This window comes from Monodelphis domestica, chromosome 5 (assembly GCF_027887165.1).
Source record: "Monodelphis domestica isolate mMonDom1 chromosome 5, mMonDom1.pri, whole genome shotgun sequence".
NCBI lineage: Eukaryota > Metazoa > Chordata > Mammalia > Didelphimorphia > Didelphidae > Monodelphis > Monodelphis domestica.
This window is the reverse complement of record NC_077231.1, coordinates 26,605,590-26,630,983: the sequence shown is the minus strand read 5'-3', so window position 1 is coordinate 26,630,983 and position 25,394 is coordinate 26,605,590. Positions and strand designations below refer to the sequence as shown.

Below are 25,394 nucleotides of genomic sequence, written 5' to 3'. Positions count from 1 at the left end.
CGCCCCCGAAGGTGAGCTCCCCAGGTGGCTGCCCCCACCTTGGCGACTGGGACTCCATCGTCCTTTTCCGTTTGTTCCCAGCAGGAGCTGGAGCCCCCCAGCGCCCATCCGCGGGTATTCGCCCCCTAACTTCAGCCCGAGGCCCCCCTCTGCTCCGGAGGCTCCCCCTCCAGGCACACCGGGTCTCCCTACTCTAAAACAAGGAAGAAACCCACCATGGGGGCAGCTGGATGGCTCAGTGGCTGGACAGTCAGACCAGAGACGGGAGGTCCTGGGTTCAAGTCTGGCCTCGCACTTCCCAGCTGGGTGACCCTGGGCAAGTCACTTGACCCCCATGGCCTAGCCCTGACCACTCTTCTGCCAGAGCCAATACACAGCATTGATTCCAAAAAAGGGAACTCCCACCTCTTAGCAGGCTACTCCCTCGGGCCCTGCATTCCTCCTGCAGCCCCCCCCAGTGACCTCCCTGCCACCCTGGCCTTTCCCCTCCCCCAGCCTCCTCCTCCCTACCCAGAAGGCCGTCCCTTCCCCTGCTTCAGTGATGTTGGGCCCGCAGCAGACTGCCGGGGCGCACCTCAGGCCCTCCCAGACCCGGGGCTGGGCCGGGCTCCAACGGAATCAATGGCTCTGCGGCTGCAATTGGCCCTCCTGCTCCGGCTCGCTGCCTAGGACGGAGGCCCCCTTTTCCACCTGCTCTAGATTGTGCCTGGGGCATCCTGCAGACCCGCCTGGCCTCCCTTTCCGGAGCAATCCCTTCCCAGCCCAAGCATCCCGCAGGCTCCATCCGCGCCTCCATTAGCGGCCAGCTCACCCGCACGCTAGGGCTCTCCGAGCTCCCGGCTTGGAAGGGAGGGTGAGGAGACTGGCCGGGGGCCTCCATCTCCCAGGCTTCCGTCCCCTGAGCCTCCATCTCCAGGGCCTCCTTCCCCGGGCCTCTGTCCTCCGAGCCTCCATCTCCCGGGCCTCTATCCCCTGAGCCTCCATCCCCCGGGCCTCCATCCCAGGAAGCTTTCCCCAGTGCCTTCCTCAGCTGAGCTGACTGGGCAGGGCTCTCCCTGGGCCCAGGACGGACGCCATCCCGCTGCCCCACTTCTTAGAGCCCGTTTTCTGTCTTGGCACGGAGGAGCCTGGAGTGGGCTCTCGGCAGGACGCCGGATAACTCTGCCCCCCCCCCCCAGGGTCCTTCCTGGCCCCAGCCCCACTAGAAGGCAGAGAGGGGGTGGGGAGATACAACTTGGTTGGCACAACTTTCCGCCCTTTCGTGAGTTCATTTTAGTAAAAACATCACATCAAAGGCCTTGGGGGCGTCCGGCAGGTCCGCAGCGGCTCCGGGTCACAGCTCGTCGTGAGGGACGCGCAGGGCGTGGTCACACAGGTCTGCGGGCACAAGACACGGGATCTGCACCCAGACCGCCCGCGCTTAATGCTTCCTCGCCCCCCCCCCCCACGGGCCCGGAGGCGGCGCCCCCAGGCTGGCCAGCCCTCCGCAGAGCTGGGGCGTACCCGTGCGCTTGCTGCACAGCCGGTCTTTGACGTTGTCCGTTTCCCGGGAGAAGAACTCGATGAGCTCGTCTTCGTACTCCTCCACGATGCTCTCGCACTGCCGGGCCAAAGGACGAGACGTGAGGCCCCACCCCCAGAGAGGCCCGGGGCGCCCCAAAGCCCGCCGGCCCTCACCGCAAACTTGAGGCTGGCTCGGATGTCGCCGTCGATGCGGATGCCTTCCGGCTGCGGCTCGGGCTGCGCCGAGCTCGTGCGCCGGCTGGCCACGCGGACGTAATGCTTCCTGTGGGTGGCCGGGTCCGCCTGCTCCCCGTACTCCTTCATTTGCTCGCAAACCCGCTCCAGCACTTCGGTCAAGTGCGCCTCGGAGCGGGCGTAGGGCGCCTGGAAGGACAGCGCAGCGACACCTCGAGCCCGCCCCAGGAGCTCCACTCTGGGCCGCGCGCGCGCCCCCCGCTGCCGCACGAGAATCGGCCCGGACAAAGCCCTCGCCCGGGGCGCTCCCCAGGGCCTCCCAGAACACAGCGGGCCCCGTGGGGCTCTGGTGGTTCTTTCGCGGGAGGGGCAGCCAGAATTACCTCCACGAAAGACTGACTGCCGTCAGGATTGATGCGAAAGGAACCCATCTGGATGGTCTTCTTGGGATCCACTTGGGCAATCTCCCACTCCAGCTCGTCCACTAGGGCCCTGCAGGCTGCCGGGATGGAGACGGTGAACCTGGCGGGGGCCCTCCCCGGGGTCCCGCTATCGGGCGGGAACGCGCTCGGCCAACAGCATCGAGCCACAGTGCCCGATGGGATTCTGCGAATCAGGGAGGAACCGCCCCGCTCCCCGCCCCTGTCCCGGGGTCCCCTTTACCTCCACAGTGCAGGTCCTGGCTCCTCCGCGCCCACGCGCTGCCTAGCAGGGCGGCCAGGAGCAGGGTCAGTCCCCCGCAGCCGGCCATGGCCGTGCGCGCGGCGCCTGCGGGGAAAGGAGCGGCTAGGAGAGCGTTCCCTAGCCCGCCCGCTTCCCGGCTTCCCGGCGGCAACCCAGCACTCCCTACCCCAGCTCCTAACTCCAAGCTCCCAGTCTCGAGGCCCGCCCGGCCGGGCCCAGCCTTCAGGCGCACCGCTCGCAGCTCCGCCTTGGCAGGCCCGGCGGCGGTAGCAGCTAGGGCCAGGCGCCCGGTGGCAGGACCTGCGTGGCAAAGGAAGGAGGCGGCCGGGACGGAGGCGGGGCCCGAGGGGCGGGCAGGTGAGGGGGGAGGGTCCGAGGGAGAACCACAAGTCCCGAGAAGCTTTGCGCCTCCCGGCCGCTCTCCAGCGGACCGCCCCGGCCCCGCCCCCTCGCCCAAGACTCAGATTTGTTAGAGAAGGAAGGGAGGGGGGTGCTAATTAAAGAGCATCTGCCGCCGCGGCCCCGGGGACGGGCCAGTTAGACTTCACCACTGAGAGTTCGGCTTTTATTTTATAAAACATTCCATTGCAGACAAAGCTTAGGAAGAGGGGGCCGCAGGCCTGGGCCTGCCGAGTTTGTAGCCAAAAGGTCACGGGCTCAGGACTCGCAGGTCCCTATGAACCCGCTGGCCCCTCCGCTCAGCCATCAGTAAGTCCAGAGCCGCTGGCCCCTCTTCTTGCACCGCCCAGCAGCACCGGCGTCCCTAGCCAGCTAGGGACTCTGGGTAACCCGGGGCCAGTGTCCGGTTGCGCTCTCCATGCTGCCAAAGGGGTGGGGGAGCTCAGCTCCTGCATATTTTGTAGCATCCTAGCTGCACCGAGGAGATTCCAGCAGTTCTGAGAATAGCACCATCAGCAGGGTCCCGAGAGGTCTGGGTCCCCAGGGCAGTGCTGGAGAGGGGGCCGCTCGTCCCTGATGCTGCTCCTGCTGCGGAGCCCCAGAGCACTCAGGGAGGGGGACTGATGGACGGACAGAAGGAAGGGGTGGCTGGAGAGGCGCCCTCAGAGTGCCAGCACGGTGGAGTACACAGCTGAATCTGGGGGGGAGGGCACAAAAGGGAGACCTGCGGGTCAGGAGGAACCAAAAGGCGCCCAGAGCCACTGACTGCACACCCACCCCACCCCGAATTACTCTTACTCTTGGGGCTTGCCTGGCCATCTGGCTCAGGCACTTTCCAATCCATTTTCCGGCCCTTCTCATAAAGCCCCTTGAGCACTTTGTGGAAGGACTCGGGCTCGCTGCCATTTTTGCTTAGCTCCAGATACTTGCGGTAAAGCTGAAGAGCGGTGCGAGCATCCTCGATGCTATCATGGGTTTCCCCCTGGATCTTCAGATCTGAGGGGAGTAAAGTGGTTTGGGGGTGTGGTAGAAAGGAGAAAGGTGGCCCACTATCAGCTCCTGGAAGCTTCCTCAGGGAAAAAGCAAATTAACACCCCTATTGCAGGGAGAAAATGGTTCTTAGGACTCCAGTTTTCAATTTAGTTTTATGATTTCTTTAAACCCTTAACTTATGTCTGTGCACTGCTTCTAAAGTGGAAGAGCATCGAGGGCTGGGCAAAGGGGGTTAAGTGGCCTGCCCAGGGTCCCATGGCTAGGATGAGGCTGAGCCACATTTGAACCCCAAACCTGCTATCTCTAGGCCTAGCTCTCAATCTACTGAGCCATCTGGCTGTCTTTGAGCTTCAGAATCATTACATGAAGGAGGAGGAAAAAGCACCAAATCAAAGGCCCTAAGCTGTTAAATCCCAGCACTGCTATTTATACTTATGACTCAGGTAAATCATTTCTCTATCCTGGTAGCTTCTGGGTAAAATGAGAATTTCCCTAGGTGCTCTGCAGTCCTTTGCTCTCGTCATGTGCCACAGATTGGGTCCTCTTCCTTCTCTGCACTAACCCCCCCCCCCTTCACTTTGAGGAATTTGGTAACTTACCCAAAAAGTACCAAGCAAGGAAGCGCAAGGAGATCATTCGTTTTCGAGGCATATGGAAGAGGTAGACAGTATCAATGACCTGGTCTTTGGGCACCTAGCAAAGATGAAGGTGGGAAGTTAAGGGCTGAAAAAGAAGGAAGAACTGAGATACTCAATTCCCCAACTCTGGAAACATACCCTCCCCTCCTCAGCCCACCCCCAACTCTGGGAAAGTTGAGTCCGAACCATGAGATTGATGACCCGGAAGTCCTTTTGCAGTCCATGACCCACAAACTTGACCCCAATATCTATGAGGAAGCGAAGTTTCAGGTAGGTAGACTTGAGAGTGGTGAGGTGCTTCGAGGAAATCTTGGCATCGAGGTCTCCAGGCTTTATCCCTGAGTACTGGGTCAAGTAATCCACCACCTAGGAGGGCAAAGAACAGAAAAAGTTACTTTAGAAGAGGGAGCCTCCACCAGGTTTTAAAATCATCCGCATAAAGTCTTTTTGAAAGCCTGGTACCTGTTCCTGTGTAGAGATGTAGTCATCGATGAAGGGGATGCCTTCATTTGGCCCTTGGCCCCGAACACAGGTGATTCTAGCCACTGACATCTGGCTTGGTTTGATGGTGGACTTGGTGCCATCACTACGCAACTCTGCCTCCTCCTGAGGGGGTGAGGTAGGGAAGGTGCTCATGGCCCTGTCTATGCCTCCAGGGTTCCTTAGGGTTCTGCTTCCAGTCCCCAGAATTACCTCATTAAGAGTGACAAATTCAGCATCCAGGCCCACCAGGTCCCCGGCCTGTGGCATCTCACTCAGCATCAGTGGGATGAAGGTAGCATGGGTCTTGCGCTGCTTCCGGGCCAGTGAGGCCTCGGCCAGCAGCACGCTTGCTTCAATAGGGTTCTTGACTGGAGGGCAGAGGGGCAGACAGCCAGGGCAAGGATGGGGAGTGGTGAGGGGAAGGAGGCTCAGGGTGACTGGGGACTCTGAGTCTGCATCGTGGCCCCTCAGTAATCAAAGCACATAAGTAGAGGGAATGAAGCCTGGTGGACAGGCTGATGGAGAGGTCAAGCCAGGGAGTTATCAGGAAATACACAAAGTAGAGGCTGAAGAAGGGGCTGAGGGATGAAATAAGAATTTCAAAGTCAGGGTCCTAGTTCAGTTAGCTCAGGGCCAAAAAGAGAGAAGAAGAAAGGGTGTGAGGGTGTTCAGAGTTTGTGGACAGATAGGAAGTCAAATATTGAGACTATTCAAAGGAAGGTGGGAAAGCAATGGGGCCAAGGCAAAGTAGCAGAATAGCTGGATGGTTGGCTCTCAATAGGGTAGGGACAGCTTTGGGCCCAAATCTGTGGACTGACTTCCAAAATAAAACTCTTGCCCTGGAATCCTTAACCTTAGTTAAGGCTTCATAAGCAGGAATTTCTACAGGATCTCCTGACATTAAGAAGAAATGTCCTGGATCACTTAGTTGCTAGAGGGCCCCATTTAAACTCCGGGATTCCTGCGCCCACCCTGTACCACTCACTGCTCAGGTTGTATTTGGTGTTGAGGTTCCTCTTGACATAATACAGGATGGCAGGCACCTTCCAGCTCATGTCAAATTGCACAGCCTCACACTGTGGGATGGAAGAATCACTGTCAATGCAAGGTATGGATTTTCAGGTTTGCTAAATCTTCACTGTTGAACTAGTAAGCCATCTCTCCCTCCTAGGAGAGGTGGGGCTTTCTAAGTTCCTTGAGATGATGAGAGGGTTGGGGAGAGAGAAATAAGACCAACCTTATCCACAGGTTCAATAAGGAAGTCATTGAAGAGATACCACTGCTGGTGAGTGACACCCTATAATGGAAAAGGATAACAGCACATGGCTGACCACAGTGGGTCCATCTCTCAATTAGAACTTCCCTATGGCCACCAGTTTAAGAGCTTTCTCCTTCTGCTCATAGCACAACTCACCTCTTTACGCTGGTGGTAGGTCTCCCCAACTTTGATGTGACCCACAAGGCTGCCCCCTGTTCGTGAATCCAGAATGTGGACCACTGTGGCCATCAGATCATACACACACACATTATCCTCCTCTTCTCTGAGTGGGCTCTGCTGTGAAGGGAATTCCCAAGTTGTTAAGCTAGGTAGAAAGGTGGGGGCTGAAGGGGGAGTAAGGACAGAAGCCATGGAACCAGGGCCAAGACAGGCCTCTGAGATGTTAGAAACCCTCCTTCTCCCACCCAGTCCTTCTGGCACAAGCACCTCATCCCCATCAGTCCAGTTGCTGACATCCAACCCTTTGTTCTTTGTCAGCTTCATCTGAATAGAGTATGGAAGCCAGACATTCTTTAACTCCTCAATGGAAGTGCACAAAGGCCGTCCTTTTGGACTCCCGAGGTCCTTCCTGCCAGATAAGCATTTATGGAATGGAATTAGAAACTCTGTGTGAGTTATTAATACTTCAGCATTCCAGCCACCAAGCCAATACCTACCAATCTGCTAGAGCACTCTCTTTGTTTTTAGGGATCTCCCCACCTGCCTTCTTTACCGCCATCTTGAAGGCAAACTAGACAGAAGAGAGAAGATCAGCTTCCTCAAGAAGGTCCCAATATTAGGAAGATAAGGTATCAAGGCACCCCTGCTTCCCAACTAAGCTCTAGACTTTACCTCCGCCTGCAGCTTCCAGAAATCAGCTTCTTTAGAACTGTTAACCTCACAATTGATAACCAGAACATCTGGCAGACAGCGAATGTTGCGGGTCTGGACCTAGGGAAGGAAACTGGGAGATGAGGCAATCTAGAAATTTTGAGTAGATCTGTACCCTTGGCCTCAGGGTTTCAGGGCTTCCTGAGGCTTCCTTCTCTCCTGCTTGGTCCTCCAGGGAGACCAGGTGAGGGAAAGGAAGGGGGCCTCAAATCTGTGTACAGTATACTCACTGTGGGCTGGTACTTCTCACAGTTCTCACACCAAGCTTGTGTGTTCTGTTCTAGGCAGATGCTTCTTTTCAGCACCTGAGCAAAGTCATAGTTCTTCACACTCTTATCTGAAGAAAAAGGAAGGCAGTCACTCTAGCAGTTTTCTAGTCCCTTGGCAATGGTGACTAACTCTCCTACCTGGCTCCCATGCCATCCCCTTCCCCAGGGTCATACCACTAGTGTGGCTCTCAGGATAGGAGAGTGTGAAGAGCAGGGTGGAGGACACACGCACTGTCTCTTTTCCACATCGGCAAAGGCTACAGTTCTCCACCTCACAACTGAAGAGCTGTCCAATGACTGAGTCTCCTGATGAACAAAAGCTATTAGGAGCAAAAGGGAAACATACAGCTATCAGGGAAAGGCCCTCATACACATCAAGGGGATGAGAGGACCACACAGCTGGGGGGGGGACCCCCATGTTCCTATCCTGTACCTGCCTCCTGCACCCCTATAAGCCTGTGGACCCTCCTGCTCCTGCATGTCTTGGTGGAGCTGTGTCAGAATGAAACGATTCCACCTCTGGATGAGCCTGGCCAGATTGCCCTTGCCAGAAACCTCATCTGAATCAGCCAGGATCAGACCTAAGGCTGAGGCTTCAGGGATGGTGCGGAATGCCCTCAGGAAATTACTGCCCTAGAAGAAAAGGAAGAGAATGAGCGGTAACAGAGTTGGCTTCTCAATCCTAAGAATTTGGCACAGAGATAACATATTTTCATGAGGTGGGTGGCCTCTAACCTGACATGGATCACCACGAGACAGATCCAACATGTGAAACAAGAAGCCTAGCTCACAGCCCAGACAGAACTCCTTTTGGCACAAGTGGTTCTGGATCAGACATCGGACAGGCTCCAGGAAGTACAAGACCTAGAAAGAAGGGCAGAAAGAAGAGCTCTAGGGCAAAGCAACAGAAGAATCTATAGAAGTGGCAGATTCCAAGGTCCTAGGATAGGAGTTCTTAACCTTTTTTGGTGTCCTGGACAACTTTGCCAACCTGGCCTTTGCCAGGTTGAGACTTTTCTCTGGACTCTTTCTCAGAAATAACTGAAGGAAATGCTAAATTTCAATTAGAAGTTAATTTTTTTCCCATCTAAGTTTATACACTCCCTGAAATCTATCAACGGACTATAGGTTAAGTACTCTTGTCCTAGGAAGAAGGTAAAGGAAGTTGGGAAGTGGAAATGAATAGTAACAGAGCTTCAAAACATAATAGTAGGCATATTCCGTCAGTGGGTCCTTACCTGGATCATGCAGTTACAATAGGCATTGGGGATATGGGGTTCTAGCCCAGCAAACAGCGTCTTATTGTAGTGCTTGAAGTCAAAATCTTCTAGCCCTAGCTTTGAATATTTGATAGTCACCTGGAATGAAGAAAATGACCTGGGTGAAGGGAGGGACAAGTAGGCAGTTCTCCAAACCTCATGTAACATTTACATTCCTTGGGACATCTTTCTTCCCCGAGTCCATGGTGGAGGATTGGGACAGGGGGAATCCTACCATTCCTGCCAGTTAACCATTTTGGCCTCTCCAAGACCTTTCCAGTTATACTACTACTTACCACCTCCCAAATACTAGCACAGGCCCTGACCCCTCAGTACCTTTCGGTATTTTTTGGAGACCATGTAGAGATGTGGCTCTTCTTCCCTCCCTATGGGTGACTCAGGAACCTGGCTGAAGTTGTCAAACTCACTATCTAGCTCTTTGAGGCGATAAGGGATCTAGAAGAAGGGAAAAGTACAAAGGCAGGAAGGAAATCTCTATCATTTCTGCTTCTGATATCACTCTCCTCACCACTTACCAAATCTTGTCAATAATCCTTCAGAACATTCCTTGATCCAAACCCTTCCTTTTTTCCAATTCTACAGTCCAAATTTAGGCCTTTATCGACTCTCAACTGGATTATTAAAAAATTTCCCAACCAGTCTCCCAATGCCAGTTCATCCTCTATACTGATGTTTCAATGAGATCAAACATTGGGTTTAGTATCACTTTGTTATTCAATTAATTGCCTACTATTTATAGGATAAAGTTTGAAATCTTTACCCTGAAAGGGGAGCTTGGTAGCACAGTGGAGAGAGCACCAGGTCTGGAATCAGGAAAGCCCAAGGTCAAATCTGGCCTCAAATCCTGGGCAAGTCACTTAACCCTGACTGTCTAGCCCTTGCCACTCTTCTGTCTTAGAACTGAGAGTAAGACAGAAAGTAAGGGTTTTAAAAATAAAATAAAATCTTTACACTGGCATTCAAGGTCTTCCAAGTCTGAAATATCATTTCTGAAATTTTTTTTACCCAAAATAAGGATGCTGGTTTACAGCAGTTACAAGGCTGTCACAGAAGCAGCACAAAGTGGGAATGGGGGGTCGCAAAGTAAGGAGGTACAAGAGGCTGAAGGTGAAGCCTATCCCTTTCATCCCCTCTCATACACACCTGGTTACGAAGCCTGGTTCGGGGATTGGGTGCATAGCCAATGAAGCCCACCTTCTTCATGGTGCGCAGAATCTCTGCATCCACTGGTGGTGCCCGCCTATAATGTAGCATGGCTCTGGGCCTTAAGGGGTTGTGGGGCCCACAATTGCCCAATCCCCAACTCCCAGGGAAAGGGGAAAACTGCGGCCCAAGAAAAAAGGGACACTAGCTAATAGATGGAGCAGTAACAGAACAAGAGAAAGAGAATACTGGATCTTGGTCCCTCCCTCCACCTGGACCAGAGGTAAGTGATTACCTGGGAGCAGGAGCAGAGTTGGAAGCTGGCCAGTCAGAGAGAAGAGTGTCAGTGGTAAGCGGAACTGGGATAAGAGAGAGAGGCAGTAGGTCCTGGTTCCAGTCCAGGGGTGGCAGTGAGTCAACAAGGCAAGGTAGGGCAAATTCAGTTTCACGGGAGTAGGGGTTGAAAGATGCCTCAGGTGAATCAGCCCAGAGGTGCACACAGCCCTCTGAGTCCCCAAAGGCTAGGGCTTGCTTGCTAGCCGACACATCAAATGTCATCAGCAAAGGCCCCACAGGATTCACATGGAAGATGTCTGCTGGGTTGGCCAGACCTGTGGGTTCACAAAACTGGCACTGCCCTGGAAAGAGAATGTGAAGATGCTAAGTCCGTGAAGAAAATACTGAATTATCCTCCATGCCTAGCCATGAGCAAAACTTAGAAGGGCTATGTCCTCGCTCTAGTAATGGATAAAAACACCACCCCATCCAGAGAGAGCTACATTAGCTGCATCTGTCATCACTAAACAATACCATCATTGTCCTTGGAAGGAGAAAGTAAGGCAGAACAACTCCAGGGAGAAACTCCAAGCCTGCAGAGAGGTTCCCTCCCCTATCCCTGAGTCTGGTTTAGCTCTGCTATGCCTCACCCCACCTCCATTACCACCGTCCAGTACATTTCTCTATAGAAATTCCCTTTCCCCCGTCGCTGTGCACCTGTCTGGGAGATGATGGCAAGGCGGGAGGTATAAGTGGGGATGAAACGCAGGAAGGCAGGGTCAACGTGCACTTGTAGTGGTGTGATGGCTCGCATCATGCGTAAATCATACACCTTGAGGAACCTATCACAGGCCAAACCACTCAAGCGGCTAGAGAAGCCACAGGCTGCCAGCAGGTTGCCATGCACATCAAAGTCTGACAAACTCCCTGAGAAGGCATCAAATTCGTGCTCCACCTTGAAAGTTCGAAGATCCCGAAGGGATACCTACAAGAGAAATAATGTAATCATCTGATTCAGAAAGAACTCCAGCAAAAGGTATTTGCTACCTACCTACCTGAAGGGCAGAGCTGGACCCGGAGATCTGGGGAATTAGCTTAAGAATCAAAAGAGACTCAGACACTACCTAACTGTTCCCTTGTTGCTAAAAGCTGAGAGAAAATGGGCAGTAAAGGTAGGAGTAGATAGAAAGACAGTTGGGCAGCTGGGCCCAGCTAATCTGATGAGATAAAAGCCAGAACTGGAAGGGCTGGGGGGAAACAAGCATATGAATATACTGTTGCTAAAGTTGTGAAATGGTCTGGTCCTTCTGGAGAGTAATTAAGAATAAGGCCTCCAAAGTTACTAAACTGTGCTATATACCTTTGCAATACCCCAAATACTTATAGCAGCTCCTTTCTGGTAGTGCAAAGAACTAGATATGGGATGGGGGTGGGAGTCCATCAGGGGAATGCCTGAACAAATTATGATATATAAGGGAATATTAAGACTGTGCCATAAGAAACGATAAAATTGATGGTTTCAGAGAAACCAGGAGAAAACTTATACCAACTGAACCAGAGTGAAATAAAACAAAGAAATCAATCTATACATTCCCAACCTTGTAAAGACAAGCAATTTGGAGAGACTTAAGAACTCTGAACAATACAATGATCAACTAATATTCCAAAGGACTCCTGATAGATGATACACCCCACCCCCCTTCCCTCTTAATAGATTCAAGAGGCAAAATAAGACAGACAATCTTGGACATGGATGATATGATAATATTTTTTGCCTGACTATGCATATTTGTTACAAGAGTTTTGTTTTCCTTTAACTTGGAGGTGAAGTTTTATCCCAAAGAGAGAAAAAACTGGGCAAAGGCCTGTTGGCCCTCCACTGACTCAGAGTTTAATAAGCAGAACCAGAATATTGTACACAGAAAATGTAACACTGTGGGACAATCAAATGTAATTGAGTTTGCTACTAATAGTAATGCAGTGATCCAGGACAATTCTGAGGGGCTTATGAGAAAGATGCTTATCCACATTCAGAGGAAGAACTGTGGGAGTAGAAATCCAGAAGAACCCATGTGATTCGTCACTTATTTATATGGATATCTAATTTGTGATTTTGGTTTTAAAGGATTGCTTTTTTATTAAAATGAATAATATGGAAATGGGTTCGAGTGATAATATATACATATAACCCATTTCCATATTATTCATTTTTATATACATACATACACACACACACATATATGTATATGTATGTATGTATAACCCAGTGGAACTGCTTGTCAACTCCGGGAGCAGAGAGGGATGAGAGGAAGGAGAAAGCATGAATCATGTAACCATGGAAAAAAATAAAAAATAAATAAATTGGAAGTGAAAGGAGGAGAGAAAATGCATACTTGTTTTATATATATATATAAAGAGTTAAGACTCAGGCTAAAGGGTGGCCTGGGCACCAAAACGAGAGAAAAAAGGCACCTTGCCAGATGTGTGACCACAGAAGAAAAAACGACTGGACTGCCTCATGATGGTGATTCCGGGTACCTCCACCGCATACTGGGGAAGGAAGCAGAGGGACTGTCTATGAACAGAATGACCACTCTCTCCCAGCATAGAGGCAAGCACCCTGTGCCCCGCCCCTTCCACTCCCTCCATCTCAGGCAAGGTCCCAGGCCAGGAACTTTCTTCCCTGCCAGGCCTCTGAGCTTGGGAAGAGAAGATCCCAGGCAGCCATCCCACACTGCTCCTCACTGCCCAGGCCTGCACCTTCTGTGTCTCCTGGACAGTGTTAAGGTCAATCTCCAGCACATGGTTTTGTAGTCCACCTACAAGCAGGGTGCTGCTTTCAGTCACAAGGAGGCTGTGCATGTCTTCACTCTCATCCAGGCTGTGGAGGCAGGGAAAGGGTAAGGACCCCCAGATACCTTGGGTTTTCAGCCCAAAGCGCCCAACCCTGGCCCTGAGCCCTCTCATGATGAATAGGGAGAGGGCTTCAGGCTTTCTTGATCAGTCTAGGGCTGGGAAGTCACTTACAGGTAATCAAAGATTATGAGTCCCCCACGGGCCATGTACTTTAAGTTGTTCTTAGTAAGAAAAATAACACCATTCTCCAGGCTCTGGATCTGCCGAATGTCATCACTGCCATTGACTTGGAAGGATGAATAGCGCTCCAGGGCTGGGCCAAAGAATGAGGTGGCATGGCCCTAGAAGAAGGAAAAAGGCAAAGAGACAAACACTGAATCAAAGTACAGGGCCAAGCGGTCCGCAAAACAATCTAGTAAGCATGTTAAAAGCCTCCTCTCCCCCAAAAAAGCCTACTATGTGCTAGGCAATGGGAAGACAGGCAAAAATGAAAGTCTCTGCCCTCAAGGAGCTTACATTTTCTGAGGGAGGCAATATGTACAGAATTAGACAAAACAAATACAGTGGATTTTTTTTTATGGGGAGGGCACACTAGTAGCTGGTAATACTTCTCAGAGTGGGTGGAGTCTGGGCAGGGTTTTGAAGGAAATAGGGCAGTGCTAAGATGGGAGTAGGAAGATAGAGTGATAAGTGCAGAGTCGAGGAAGAAGGCTAGTTTGACTGACCCATACTGAGTGGAACAAGGAGCATTATATAATAAGGTCAGAGAGTGAAGGGTTTTCTGTAGCATCCCAAGCATATTCACATCTATGAAATATAAATGACTGTATGATTACTGTGTCTCCAAGCATAAGGTTATACCAATGAGGCTTGTGAATGTAACCTTGAACTGGCCATGCGGCCCTTGGCTAAGACAAACTCATTAACATGCTCGGACTCAATTCCCCTGGAAAGCCGGTTTGCAATCTACACGCCCAAAGGTGTTCCCTCTGCCTTGCCACCCAATCTTAATTGTCTATACTTTGTGATGTGGTTACTACGTCCTTGGGAGTACCGCCCAGGCAGGACAAGATTAAATCCAGAGGCAATCCCATGAACTTCCTATTGGCTCTTGGCCTTTCTCCCCTTCCATGGAGCTCCACTGGGCTCCTCAATGACTATGTCTCTCTCCTCTTGACCTTCTCCTTCCCCGAGGCTGTAACCATCTCGGCCTGCATTTCCTATCTTAATCTCCTCCACCTCGTGTTCCTTTGTACTCATACTCTCCTATCAAAGGGAGTATCATAGGGATTGCCTGCCCTATTCAAACACTGACTTGTCCATGTCTTTCATTTCCACCCTGGTTCTCGGTTCCTACCTCTCCTCGGGTCCCATCACAAAGGTGAGCCCCTTCCCTTGTGGGACCCTGCTGGTCAGGGAAGTCCATTAAGGAAAACCCCACAGTTTTCAGACCTAACCAGAGGGGTTTAAATTTTATTCTGGAGGCACCAGAAAGCCGGGAAGAATCAAGGATGAGGTGTGAATCTGAGTGACTTAGAAGGGCCATGGTACCCTCAATAGATATAGGGACATTCAGAAAGGGGATTGAGTTTTAAGGAAAGATCACAAGGTCTATTTTGGATATGTTGAGTCCAAGATACTTACAGAACTTCCAGTTAGAAATAGCTAATAGGGGGCAGCTAGGTGGCTCAGTAGATAGAGCCAAGTCTGGGGATACATGGGTTCAAATCGGGCCTTAGATGCTTCCTAGCTATGTGACCCTAAGCAAGTCACTCAACCCCCATTGCCTAACCCTTACCACTCTTCTGCCTTGGGATACTTAGTATTGATTCCAAGACAGAAGATATGGGTTTAAAAAAAAAAAAGGGCAAGTCACTTGACCCCCATTGCCTACCCCTACCACTCTTCTGCCTTGGAGCCAATACTCAGTATTGACTCCAAGACGGAAGGTAAGGGTTTAAAAAAAAAAAAGACAAGACATAGCTAACAAGCTGTTGGAGATGCATGAATGGAGCTCAGGAGACTGAACGAGATATATAAATATGGGAGTCTTTTATATTGACATATTTGAACCTATGAGAACTGATGAGATCACAGAGGGAAAATACGGAAAGAGGATCTAGTCTAGACAATCCAGCAAAGGAGAATTAACAATGGATGCTGAGCATGTCAGATAGATAGGAAGAAAACTAAGACCAGGATTGTGAAAACCCAGGAGAGTAGTCAACAGTGGCAAATGGTGCTCTGATCAAGCAGGATGACTGAGAAAAGGTCAAAAGATTTGGCAATTATGACATCACTGGTAATGATGTAGCCTAGAGAAAAACCACTCCTTAATCAGAAACTGGCTTAAAGAAAGAGCACTGCAATGTCAGAAGGTTTTGAGATGTGGAGAAGAAAACACGTAAGTCACTCCCCATCCCCACCCTCCCAGTAAAAGTTTGAGGTCTTCTGCTAAGGATAAAGCTTAAAGAAATAAGAGGAGGTTTAGAACAGTTTCAGATGGGAGTGGGCTAGAAAATAATTAGTAAAAGGATTGTTTTGTTGAGGTAAAGGCCTAGATCGAATAACTTCTCAATCTGTAATGGTCATGATTTCTTCCAACTCTATTCAACAGCACTTCAAGAAGAGTAAATGCAAGTGTGAGCATCAATGAGGGTTTAAGTCAACAAAATGTCAAGGAAGAAGAGTTTAGGGTTGGACCAGGTAACTACAGGGTCATTATAGGGAAGGGAGGAAAGTGAGGCCAAATCAAGGAGACAACTTGGGAAAGTACAAGGAACAAGGAAATTAGAGGTCCTGACAGGGAGACAGAGCAGGTTTAGGCAAGTAAGGCATTGAGAGAGATAGAATAACAGGAGCCTAGGGTCAGGTAATGGGAGTTGTTGATTACATTAGTGGACCACTTTGGGGTGGTACTAGACCTGGTATTTAGACTTTCCCTGTGTATTTGTAACACAAACATATGGGGTAGAGGGAAGGACTAGGGCTTGGCAAGCAGAAGACTGCCAGCATTATACCTTTGACCTAATAACAAAATTATTGGCAATATGCCCTAAGGGGGAAAAAATCTACTTACTCAAAAATAATTCTAGCAGTATGAAAACAAGCAGAAAAACTGAAAACAGATCAAATTCCAACAACTAGGGAATGGAGGATCAAACTGGAACATTAAGGTACAAATATTTGAGTGATAAATAGTAAAATTATAAAAAAATGTAGAAAGACATCTGAAAGGTGGCAGCTAAGAGGCTCAGTAGATTGAGAGCCAGGCCCAGAGCCAGGACCTGGGTTCAAATTTGACCTCAAACACTTCCTAGCTGTATGCCCCTGGACAAGTCACTTAACCCCCATTGCCTAGCCCTTATCACTCTTCTGCCTTAGAAGCAATACACAGTATTGATTCTAAGATGGAAAGGAAGAGTTAAAAAAAAATTAATCAGGAGAACCAGATGATTTCCAAGGTTCCTTCTAGCACTAAATTCGGAGTCTGTTGGCAATTAGGGTACAAAGCTATGTACCAAACAATCAGCATATATTATCTTGAGTTAATTATATGCATTGGTTAGAAAAATGACAGGGAGCCTGAAGTCATGGTTTCAGCCAATACTGGCTCTGGGTAATTTCTTGTTCCAACCCCTGAAACTCCCATCTTGAAAAATTTTCATCAGAGGAAAATTGAGCAAGAGAGTGAAATAGTAGCAGAGATTTATTTTTGGAAAAACAAATTTAAAGCTTTGTTGGTAGCTCAGTAGTTTTATTTCCCATATACAGTGAACACCACATTATTCTTTACTGAGCTCTAAGAATAATATAACAGTTTATTGGGAACCAGAGATACACCAAAATTCCATTTCATTCAACAAAAACTCAGAAGCACCCACTCTCTGGAGAGCATTGTGCTAGGGCCTTGGGGAGTTTCAAGAAGTCAGGGTTCGATCAGTCAAGGTTTCTGAACTCAGAGAGGTTAGAATTCAAAATGAGAAGTTCAGACTATATATATACATATATATATATATATACACACACACACACACATATATATTTTTTAACCCTTTCCGTACTTTTTGGAATAAATACTGTGTATTGGTTGTAAGGCCGAAGAGGAATAAGGGCTAGGCAATGGGGGTTAAGTGACTTGGCCAGGGTCACACAGCTAAGAAGTGTATGAGGCTAGATTTGAATCTAGGACCTCCCGACCTGGCTCTCAATCCACTTAGCTGCCCCCCAGATTATATATTAACACGTAAATATATGGACAAATTCGTGCATGCTCCCTAAGTACATTTGGGAGAGAGGGAAGATAGAGATGCCATTTAAAGGGCCCTAAAACTTAACAATGGAATGAATAAGGGAGTCTGACAAGCAAATGCGGCAGATCTTGGCAGAAAGCAAATACCCACTGGGCAGGGATCCCTCCCCCCCCCCCCCCCCCCCCGCTGCTGGCCCCAGGAGACCCAGGGCCCTTGCCTCGTTTTCTCCCACCCAGACCCTACAGCGGGTCAGCAGGAAGCTCCTTACCCCATGGCTCCCCACCCACAGCATCTCCTCGTGGAGGTCGAAGTGGGAGACGGACACGGGCACGCCCACCTCGGCGACCACACTGTGCAGCTCCGAGTAAACCCCTTCCATGATGTGCACAGATTCGGGGACAGCCAGGGCGTCCAGGCCCACGCCCTCGGGGTCCAGCTCCACATTCTGCAGCAGACTAGGGTCCAGGGTGGGATGCAGGGCTGGGGCATACTCCGTCAGGCCGGGATCCAGGCCCTCAAAGTTCATGACGACCGTCGCGGCAAGCCAGGTCCCCCCTCCCGCCCGCCCGCCCCGAGCTTTAGGAGGGAAGCCCCTGCGGGGACATCCCGGGGTGCTAGGGGAGACGAAGAGGAGTCCCTGCGCCAGGTAGCCCAGGCTTTCAGGCCACCTCCATCACCAATGGGGGACTTCCACCCTCTCAGTATAGACCCTCACCTCCTACCGCCCCATTCCGGCCCCGCACCTCTTCCCCACACGCAGCTTCGCCTTACCGCCCACACCATTCCCCCCCCTTACCTGCCCGGCTTAGCCCTGAGGCACCTGGGGGCGGGGGGGGGGTGAGGACGTGGGGATAGTGGGGGAGGGGGTATGGATGGAAAAGCTACCCAGAATCCTCCGGGGGAAAGGGGGACAAGGGACAGCAAATTTTCCGAGAGTCTAGGGCCTACTTGTTACCCAGAATCCTCTGGGAGAAAACAGGAAGGGGCGGGGATAGGAAAAGCTATACCCATAATTCTCTAGGAGGGAAGTGGGCGGGGGCAAATGATGAGCTCCTGATAAACCACCAGGGAATGAGAATGGACGGTTACCCAGAATGCGCCGGGGGTGGGGGTGGGGCGCCCCTGCTTGGGTCCCGAGGCCCTAGACATGCGCGCTGCTAGCCTCGGGCCTCGCGCTGCGGCAGTTTTCCGTGAACGGGACCCTCAGAGATTAGGACCAGGGAAAAGCGAGTTCGGAGAAAACGGCTGTGCGGGAAAGCCCCCTCCACCCGGACCCTCTCTTCGGAGTCTCTCGGACTTTCGCGGGCGGAGCGGGGGTTCGAGCCTCAGCGACGGCGGCCATTGGCGCTTTGGGGTGACGGGGAGGAGGAGGGAGGCTCGGAGCCGCCGCCTCCTCCTCTTGGGTGTCCCTAGTGGCCCGCAGCCCTTTACTGACGGGGAAGAACCTAGCTTCATCCCGGTGGAAAAGAAACCTTTGGCGTCTCGAACGGGCGTGGGGGGGGGCGGGTTAGGTTTGGGCACGAGGTGTCGCGGGGAGAGCCCCGGGTCTGGAGTCACCAGTTCTAAAGCAGCCTCCCTGAGCCACTCAGCCTCATGGGATCTCTCAGATTTCTCATCTGCAAAGTAAAGGGGCCTAACGAAATCCGGAATTCTTCACCTGGGGGTTCCCTAACTTTAAAACCCCTTTTCATGACTCGTAGATAGAATTGGTTTCCCCTATGAGCCTCTGGGTCTTAGGGCGTTTAGAAACACGATCTTGAGCAGGGGCACCAGACCTACACCTCATTTCCCCTTGTCCTGACTTCCTTTAAGGCCCAGCTGAAAGCTCACCTAATTACAGAAAACCCCCTCTTCATTCCAGTAGTGCCTTCCCTAGGTATAAGGATTTCCCATTTAACCGGCATATACCCCCTTGGTGTGTGTATGTGTGTGTGTGTGTTTTAACCTTTTATCTTCCATCTTAGAATCAATACTGTGTATTGGTTCCTAGGCGCAAGGGCTAGGCAAGGGATATTGAAGTGATTTGCCCCCAGGGTTGAACAGCTATATATTTTTGGATGTTGTCTCCTCCATTCCATTGTAAGCTCCTTGAGGGCAGGGACTGGCTTTTTATCTGGTACGTTAAAGACACTTGATAAGTGAATTAAATAGATTGATACAAAGAACAGAAGAACCTCTGGACTAGATTTTACCTAAGCTTCCTTTCAGCCCCACATTTAATCCTGTAACTAATGAATATTAAGCTATCCTGTAATCTACTGGTCCTGTCTTTCCTCTTCCCCTGATTTAACCCAGTGCATACAGTGGAAGTATAGATGGGCCATAGAACCCTATGACCTACTGATCTTCTTTGACCTCCTGGCCCCAAAACTTCTTTGGCATTTCCTGTGGCGTACAGAGACATGAAAGAAAAAAAGGAAGTGGGAACCAAATAGCAGCCCAACCCAAGTGACTGCATCTGCCACAACTCCCTCCCTAGGCACCTCTTTTCTTGGAAGTCTGCCTCTCTGATTGCACCTTCCCCAAAGGAAACATTCCCAGGGGACAGGGTTATGCAGCTGGGAAAACTCCCTCAGCCCCAGGAGCTGAATTACATCTCCCAGGAAATGTGGATGGAAAAGGGCTTTTCCCCCTTCAGAAGGGAAACAGTTATGTTTCCCTTCACCCCACTAACATAAATAATCCAGAAGGGAAAATGCCATAGGCAATACCTCTTACAAAAAGGTTTCAGATAATAAAGAAACCCCAAGGTGCCCCCTATGTTATTATTACAATAACAAGTATGATAGTATTATTACTACCATTATCAAAGAGCACACAGAGACATGGAGGAATACATCTCTAACCACACAGGGGTCAGATCGAAAGTATCCTCTCTCCAGCTATGTGACCCAAAGACAATGTAGAATTGATTTAAAATTCAGACTATTTTGGACAAGGGTTTGGATTAGAAATGTTTTAGCCTGAGAAACACCTTGATTTAGAATGTCAGTCAAGACTTGACAAACATTAAGTGCCTATTATGTACAGGGGTGGTACCCCCCACCCCATACAAGAAGAGGCAAAAGACAGTCCTTTCCCTCAAGTACCTCCCAATCTAATGGTTGCTTCCCAACTTCAGAAGTGTTAGGGTCTCTCAGCCTCTGACCAATTGCTGCATGTAGCCACAACAATCCTAGCAATACTCTGAGTGCTCCTGAACCAGATTTAAGCTGTAACTAGGAAATATTTAAATAAAAATACAATAAAACAGCATTACATTTTAAAAACAAGTATATGGTCAGCAGAGATTCTGAGGCAGTATCGATACCCCCCCCTTTCTATTTCGATCTGACATCACCATGTAGTTCTAGAGGATTAAATATTACAGATACCCCCATCCTTCCCCAGTGGCCCTCCACCCTTATTTTGAAACTATATAATAAAAGTTTCAAAGTCGAAGGCTCTCAGAATTAGAGGATCAACTTTCTGCTTCCCATCCTTAACTCTTAAGACTTTAGAATAGGTCTTGGAATGAGAGAGACTATTCTAACAGAGCCCTAGGCTAAAATAGCATTAGGCTCCTCAGACACCCCTTCACAGAGTTCAGACAAGTCCAGACTCCACAGAGGTCCTAAATGACCAAGTACCTAAGTTTTAACCTTGATTCCCAGCCACTGGCCTCCCTCCTTCCCCCCCCCCCCCACCCCAGATGAAGGGTCAGTTGGATCAGGAGCCTTGGAAAGGCCAAATGTGAGGGGTGTCCTGATGATTTGCATAGTGGTCAAGCCCTAGCTGACGTAAGGGACCTTGGCAGCTCCAGGGCGGGTGGATAATAGTCCCATAGCTGTCCCAACAATCTGGCTTCTTAGCCTGCTCCTGTGGTTCCAGGAAGTGAAACAAGGCTGCTGAGCCTTCATTCATCTTCAGTTCATCTTGATGCCTGCTATGCCAAGTCATCCCCAATCCCCCTAGACTCCTAAGTCCCACTTCTAAGGGCTTGTAGACCACATCTCTCAGGGCTGGAAGTGGTGAGGAAAAGCAGGTATGTTTTTTGAGTGGAGAAAACTCCCTACAGGAAGAAAGGAAAGGCCTTTTCTCACACACCCCAAAACTGATCCACCCCCTGCAATTGATGGTGTTTCCCACCCAAGACTTGGCTGGATCATAGTCATCTTGCTTGAATTAGCTCAACATCCATCATCCCATTATCTTTTTCTTAGTTCTCTGAGAAGGGGAGGGAAAGGGAAACCCCAAATCCAGGACCTCAGTGGATAAGAGTCAGACTCTTGGGGAGGCCCTGAGGGCTAACAGATCACAGACACACCATGGTGGTCAACCATTGCCTCATTTCATGACGTCCAGAGTGCTCTGGGTCCTTCAGACTCTTGGCATTGCCTGGGGGTAAGAGGAAGGGCTGGGGCAGCCCCAACTTCCCACCACTCTCCACCCTCCACTCCCACACCCACCCTTGCACTCTCTGGTGCTTTGCTTTATGTTGCATCATGATAGGTGATGAAATCAATAGTCAGGCGGATTTTACATATGTATGCAACTGACTTCAGGGCCCTAGTGCACAGGGGATGGATCTCAATGGGGCAGGAGTAGGGTGGAGGTATCAGGGTGATGCTACTATATTATTCTTTCTGGCAAGGGCCTGGATATAACTGGCTTGGGAATCCATCCCCTGATGGGGTACATGGTGAGTAGCATCTCCTAGGAGGAGACGGGATCCTAGGGAATAAATGTTTTTATAGGGCCTACTATGTGTCAGGCACTGTGCAAAACACTTTTTTACTATTATCATCTTATTTGATCAGTCAGACTCAGATGTGGTTCAAAAGTCAGGAATGGGTGGACAAGTCTGGGGGTGTCCATGGACCAAGCAGGTACACAATCAAGAAACTTCTTTATGCCCTCTCGTGCCTTAGTTCCCAGTCTACCAGGAGTCAGAATGTTAGAAAATGATATTCCTGGATTCGATTTTATCTCCTTAAACTGACCTCAGCAATCAGAATTCCTTCTGAACCTCAAAGACTATGGCACCCACTGCAGACCTCAAGACTAGAATGCCCAGAACTATTCATACCCCTCTAGGGAAAAACAAACAGGCAGCCTTGGGAATTGTCTGGGAGCCATGAGGTGAGAAAATTGAAGCTCAAGCCAGAAGGTATTGTACCCATTCCAGATAGGGAATCCAGGAATGTCTGGCTCCTGCTTCAAAGAATGAGATTTATAGGTCCCAAACTGAGCCATCTTCTCTTCTGTCCGGAGGGGAGTAGATACCAAAAGGAGTAGAGCTGTAATGTTTTGAGAGACTTTGTCTGGGGGCTACAAAAAAACAGAAAGAGGCTGGGGGGGGGAGGGGGAGTGTTGTGGCCAAGATTTGTTTCAGTGGGACAACCCTTGCCTTTCCTTCCCTTTCCACAGAGGTTTTGATTCTTGGATAGCATTACACATGTTTCATTCCTGGGCTTTAGCCACAAAACCACATGACTTACTTCCTCTGGAACTAGGGCCAGATACCTGGGATCCAAGAAAGTTGGGGGGGTGAGAAAACTAGGAGGGAAATCCCACCTGCTGTGAGTCACCTGCTCAGTATAAAGGGCGGTACAGAGTGGAGAGCTTTAAAAAGACACAAGAGGCAACCCAGGGGAAGAAGAGATAAAGAGCCAGAGAATTCACAAGGAAGGCAAAGAATAAAACGGAGGCAGAGCTGGGTCCCAGATCGGTGTGAGGGAGGCCTGTGTACTCAATATAGAACCAGCTGCAGCCAACTTGTTAGGGAGATGGAGTCTGGGTTCGGGGTAATGCTGCTGTCACTGTTGCTGCTGTGGACTGCTGAAGGCCGGGTACTGCCTGGTGGAAGAAGCGTTGCCTGGGATAGGTGCCAAGAGCTGTCTCAGAATGTTACTGCCCTGGCCTGGGGCATTCAGCTGCAGATGGGAAATCTGGTAAGTAGCCCCCCTTTCTGCTATAAGGTAGAGGAGGATGACCAGGCACTAGGGCAGGAGGAATGATACATGGGTCTTATGTCAAGGAAAGATGGAAAGATCTGGCCTGAAGCCTTGCTCTTAACCAATGGACTGGGGATCCATGTTAACTTGGCAACCATCCAGGTACTCACCAGATACTAGATGAACGAGATCTTCTACAAGACACGGAGATACACAGATGCAACATCTTCCCTATCCCTCTTCCCTCCCTCCCCCCCAGTCATTTAACAATTCTAGGAAAGCTCTGTACCCAGTCCTGCAAGGCTGAGAAATAAGACCTGTTGCTTAGAGACTAGATTTGCTGAATGCTCATGCCCTTGGTTGTGCTGACCAGAAACCCAGTAAGATCCCAAGACTGAAGCTCCCACCCTTTAGCTCAACTAACTGATGGCCATATCCAGAGATGGCACCCATGCTGGCCAATCGACTACTATTTCCTTATTCCACATAGAACTAACCGAGTGGGCCTCCACTTTTTGGGCTCGCCCCCTTTGCCCAATGACTTAATAAACTTCTTTCTAAGCTATTTCAATTCTGGGTTTTGTCCTCTGCCCATCACAATTTACTAGATTACAAGAGATATATAAAGAATGATGCAAGGAGGGAAAGAAAGAGAACAAGCTAGCAACTATGAATCAGTGAAGTGGAATTGGAGAAGGAAGGCCCTAAAGGAAGTCTTGAAGACAAGAGGGTAAAGGAGCTAGGCAGAGAAGTTCGGAATCTAAGACTGGGCAGGGTCAGGATGGGGAAGACCCAGATGGATTTAAATCTGCCTTGCTTCACATCTAATCTCAACTCCAGGAGCTACGAAGAGAGGAAGGTACTGGAGATGCTATTGATGGTGTGCCCCGAATCCAGTGTGGTGATGGCTGTGATCATCAGAGTCTCAGTGCCAACAGCCAGGTACTTAATAATGGATGCTGAGGAGGGGGACACAATCTGACAGAAGAATGGAGGGGACTAGAGAGTGAAGGGCTGAAGGCATTTGGGGTGAATGAAGAAGTGGCTATCATCTCCCTTCTCATCCTCTTTCCTTCCTTTAGCTTTGCTTGCAAAAGATCCATCGGGGTTTAATCTTCTACAGTAATTTGCTGAGCTCCAATATTTTCACTGGAGAACCTTCTCTACTCAAGGATGGTTCTTTGGGTCAACTCCAAACATCCCTGATGGGCCTCAGCCAACTCCTACAGGTATGAGGATGGGACCAGGGCTGTGGATTCAGGAGAAAGTAAACTGGAGGGCCCTCAGGAGTTGAAGATAGAAGGTGGGTGGCTGGGTTTTGAGGGCCAGGACTCTCTTATGACAAAGTTCTGAATCCCAACAGCCCAAAGACCACCTCTGGAAGAAACACCAGGTCCTGAGCCCCAGTGAGCCATGGCAACGCCTCCTCCTTCGCCCCAAGATACTACGAAGACTCCGAGCCTTTGCTGCCATTGTTGCCCGAGTTTTCAGTTATGGGGCAGCCACTCTGAGCTCCTAGAATGGTGGATTAACAACTCAAACATCAGGGTGCTGACACGGATGAGTCAGACCATGTACAAAATGGACATGCAAAGAATCAAGTAACGCTAAGTCTCACCCTTCACACAATAAGACATCATGGGTGCTGATAAGCTCCCAGCACTGATGGTGGCCTGAATGGCTGAGCCCCCTGTAAAGACAGATATTTATTAAGGACAAATCAAAGTATTTATCCCCACAGAATTGTGGGGGAGGTTATTTATATATTTATACTAACATATGAATTCTCTTCAATAAATGTATTTATATATTAATTGTATCTGACTTATCCAGTGTGTGGGGTAAAGTGGGGAGAAAGATGGCACACAAATGGAAAACGTTCTGTCCCTCCAATTCATCATCCTCCCAGGATGGACAAAGTGACAATGAGTTTCTAAGATCTCTCCAGCTTCGGGTTAAATCCTACGGTGGCTCTTGGTAACATCCCCTTGTAGAGGCCAAGGGAAGACGGGGGATCCAGGAGGAGCTGAGAACAGAAGGTGGGGCCCCTCTGTTGTCTGTGCTGCAACGGACTCTCCCCCCAGTTTCTCAGCCCAAGGTTTAGCGATTGAAAAATCACTAAATGAAACGAGCCCCAATCATGAAGAGAATGGATATTGAGTTCAGCATGGAACCTACAGGAGGTTCCAGGGACATAAGGGTAAATTCCCCAAAAAACCAATGGGATTCTCCCTTCAAGGACACTGATGCCCCTACCGCAGGGGATTTTATCACCCCAGGGAAGCTGAAATTTTGGGGACAAGGGAGGGGTTAGTGGTTGCTTTCTTCCCTCTGTTT

General features: G+C 50.0%; 3 protein-coding genes across 10 annotated transcripts; 1 reads left to right on the top strand and 2 right to left on the bottom strand.

Moving 5' to 3' along the window:
* Positions 1–1,248: 1,248 nt before the first annotated feature.
* On the bottom strand, positions 1,249–2,764 carry CNPY2 (canopy FGF signaling regulator 2). Of its 5 annotated transcripts, none has more exons than XM_056797907.1 (6): positions 2,549–2,764; positions 2,362–2,466; positions 2,082–2,197; positions 1,678–1,887; positions 1,504–1,600; positions 1,249–1,377 (listed from the first exon to the last, which is right to left on the bottom strand). In XM_056797907.1, exons 2-6 carry the CDS (start codon positions 2,447–2,449, stop codon positions 1,334–1,336), a joined length of 555 nt encoding a protein of 184 aa, XP_056653885.1. In that variant the 5' UTR covers positions 2,450–2,466; positions 2,549–2,764; the 3' UTR covers positions 1,249–1,333. The 5 variants fall into 5 exon arrangements, with proteins under 5 accessions (XP_056653885.1, XP_056653886.1, XP_056653882.1 ...); XM_056797908.1 differs by having other exon boundaries at positions 2,615–2,720; XM_056797904.1 differs by having other exon boundaries at positions 1,249–1,600; positions 2,549–2,737.
* A 169-nt stretch (positions 2,765–2,933) lies between these two features.
* PAN2 (poly(A) specific ribonuclease subunit PAN2) lies at positions 2,934–18,103 on the bottom strand. Of its 2 annotated transcripts, none has more exons than XM_056797868.1 (25): positions 17,390–18,103; positions 13,040–13,209; positions 12,773–12,893; positions 12,485–12,562; positions 10,730–10,997; positions 10,032–10,374; positions 9,737–9,833; positions 8,909–9,028; positions 8,552–8,671; positions 8,049–8,177; positions 7,747–7,946; positions 7,488–7,633; positions 7,275–7,381; positions 7,006–7,104; positions 6,831–6,904; positions 6,601–6,742; positions 6,310–6,450; positions 6,133–6,192; positions 5,881–5,971; positions 5,106–5,263; positions 4,875–5,018; positions 4,599–4,778; positions 4,374–4,467; positions 3,580–3,777; positions 2,934–3,478 (listed from the first exon to the last, which is right to left on the bottom strand). In XM_056797868.1, exons 1-25 carry the CDS (start codon positions 17,645–17,647, stop codon positions 3,444–3,446), a joined length of 3,573 nt encoding a protein of 1,190 aa, XP_056653846.1. In that variant the 5' UTR covers positions 17,648–18,103; the 3' UTR covers positions 2,934–3,443. The 2 variants fall into 2 exon arrangements, with proteins under 2 accessions (XP_056653846.1, XP_056653847.1); XM_056797869.1 differs by having other exon boundaries at positions 6,310–6,447; positions 17,390–18,093.
* On the top strand, positions 15,201–24,868 carry IL23A (interleukin 23 subunit alpha). Of its 3 annotated transcripts, XM_056797910.1 has the most exons (6): positions 15,201–15,272; positions 15,486–15,574; positions 22,531–23,054; positions 23,898–23,999; positions 24,140–24,286; positions 24,421–24,868. In XM_056797910.1, the coding sequence occupies exons 3-6, from the start codon at positions 22,890–22,892 to the stop codon at positions 24,574–24,576; spliced, it is 570 nt and encodes a 189-aa protein (XP_056653888.1). In that variant the 5' UTR covers positions 15,201–15,272; positions 15,486–15,574; positions 22,531–22,889; the 3' UTR covers positions 24,577–24,868. The 3 variants fall into 3 exon arrangements, with proteins under 3 accessions (XP_056653888.1, XP_056653887.1, XP_056653889.1); XM_056797909.1 differs by lacking the exon at positions 15,201–15,272 and having other exon boundaries at positions 15,295–15,574; XM_056797911.1 differs by lacking the exons at positions 15,201–15,272; positions 15,486–15,574 and having other exon boundaries at positions 18,260–23,054.
* Positions 24,869–25,394: the final 526 nt, after the last annotated feature.

What these genes read in the sequence shown, in the direction of transcription:
- CNPY2 (XM_056797905.1), bottom strand. Translation starts at nt 2,449, where the DNA reads ATGGCCGGCTGCGGGGGACTGACCCTGCTCCTGGCCGCCCTGCTAGGC. An exon ending in CCAGGACCTGCACTGTGGAG is followed by an intron (nt 2,198 to 2,361) that starts GTAAAGGGGACC and finishes CCATCCCGGCAG; the next exon opens with CCTGCAGGGCCCTAGTGGAC. An exon ending in GAGCCAGCCTCAAGTTTGCG is followed by an intron (nt 1,601 to 1,677) that starts GTGAGGGCCGGC and finishes TTGGCCCGGCAG; the next exon opens with TGCGAGAGCATCGTGGAGGA.
- IL23A (XM_056797910.1), top strand. Translation starts at nt 22,890, where the DNA reads ATGGAGTCTGGGTTCGGGGTAATGCTGCTGTCACTGTTGCTGCTGTGG. An exon ending in AGCTGCAGATGGGAAATCTG is followed by an intron (nt 23,055 to 23,897) that starts GTAAGTAGCCCC and finishes TCTCAACTCCAG; the next exon opens with GAGCTACGAAGAGAGGAAGG. An exon ending in GCCTCAGCCAACTCCTACAG is followed by an intron (nt 24,287 to 24,420) that starts GTATGAGGATGG and finishes GAATCCCAACAG; the next exon opens with CCCAAAGACCACCTCTGGAA.
- PAN2 (XM_056797868.1), bottom strand. Translation starts at nt 17,647, where the DNA reads ATGAACTTTGAGGGCCTGGATCCCGGCCTGACGGAGTATGCCCCAGCC. An exon ending in GAGAGTGCTCTAGCAGATTG is followed by an intron (nt 6,743 to 6,830) that starts GTAGGTATTGGC and finishes CTTATCTGGCAG; the next exon opens with GAAGGACCTCGGGAGTCCAA. An exon ending in TTATTGAACCTGTGGATAAG is followed by an intron (nt 5,972 to 6,132) that starts GTTGGTCTTATT and finishes TCCATCCCACAG; the next exon opens with TGTGAGGCTGTGCAATTTGA.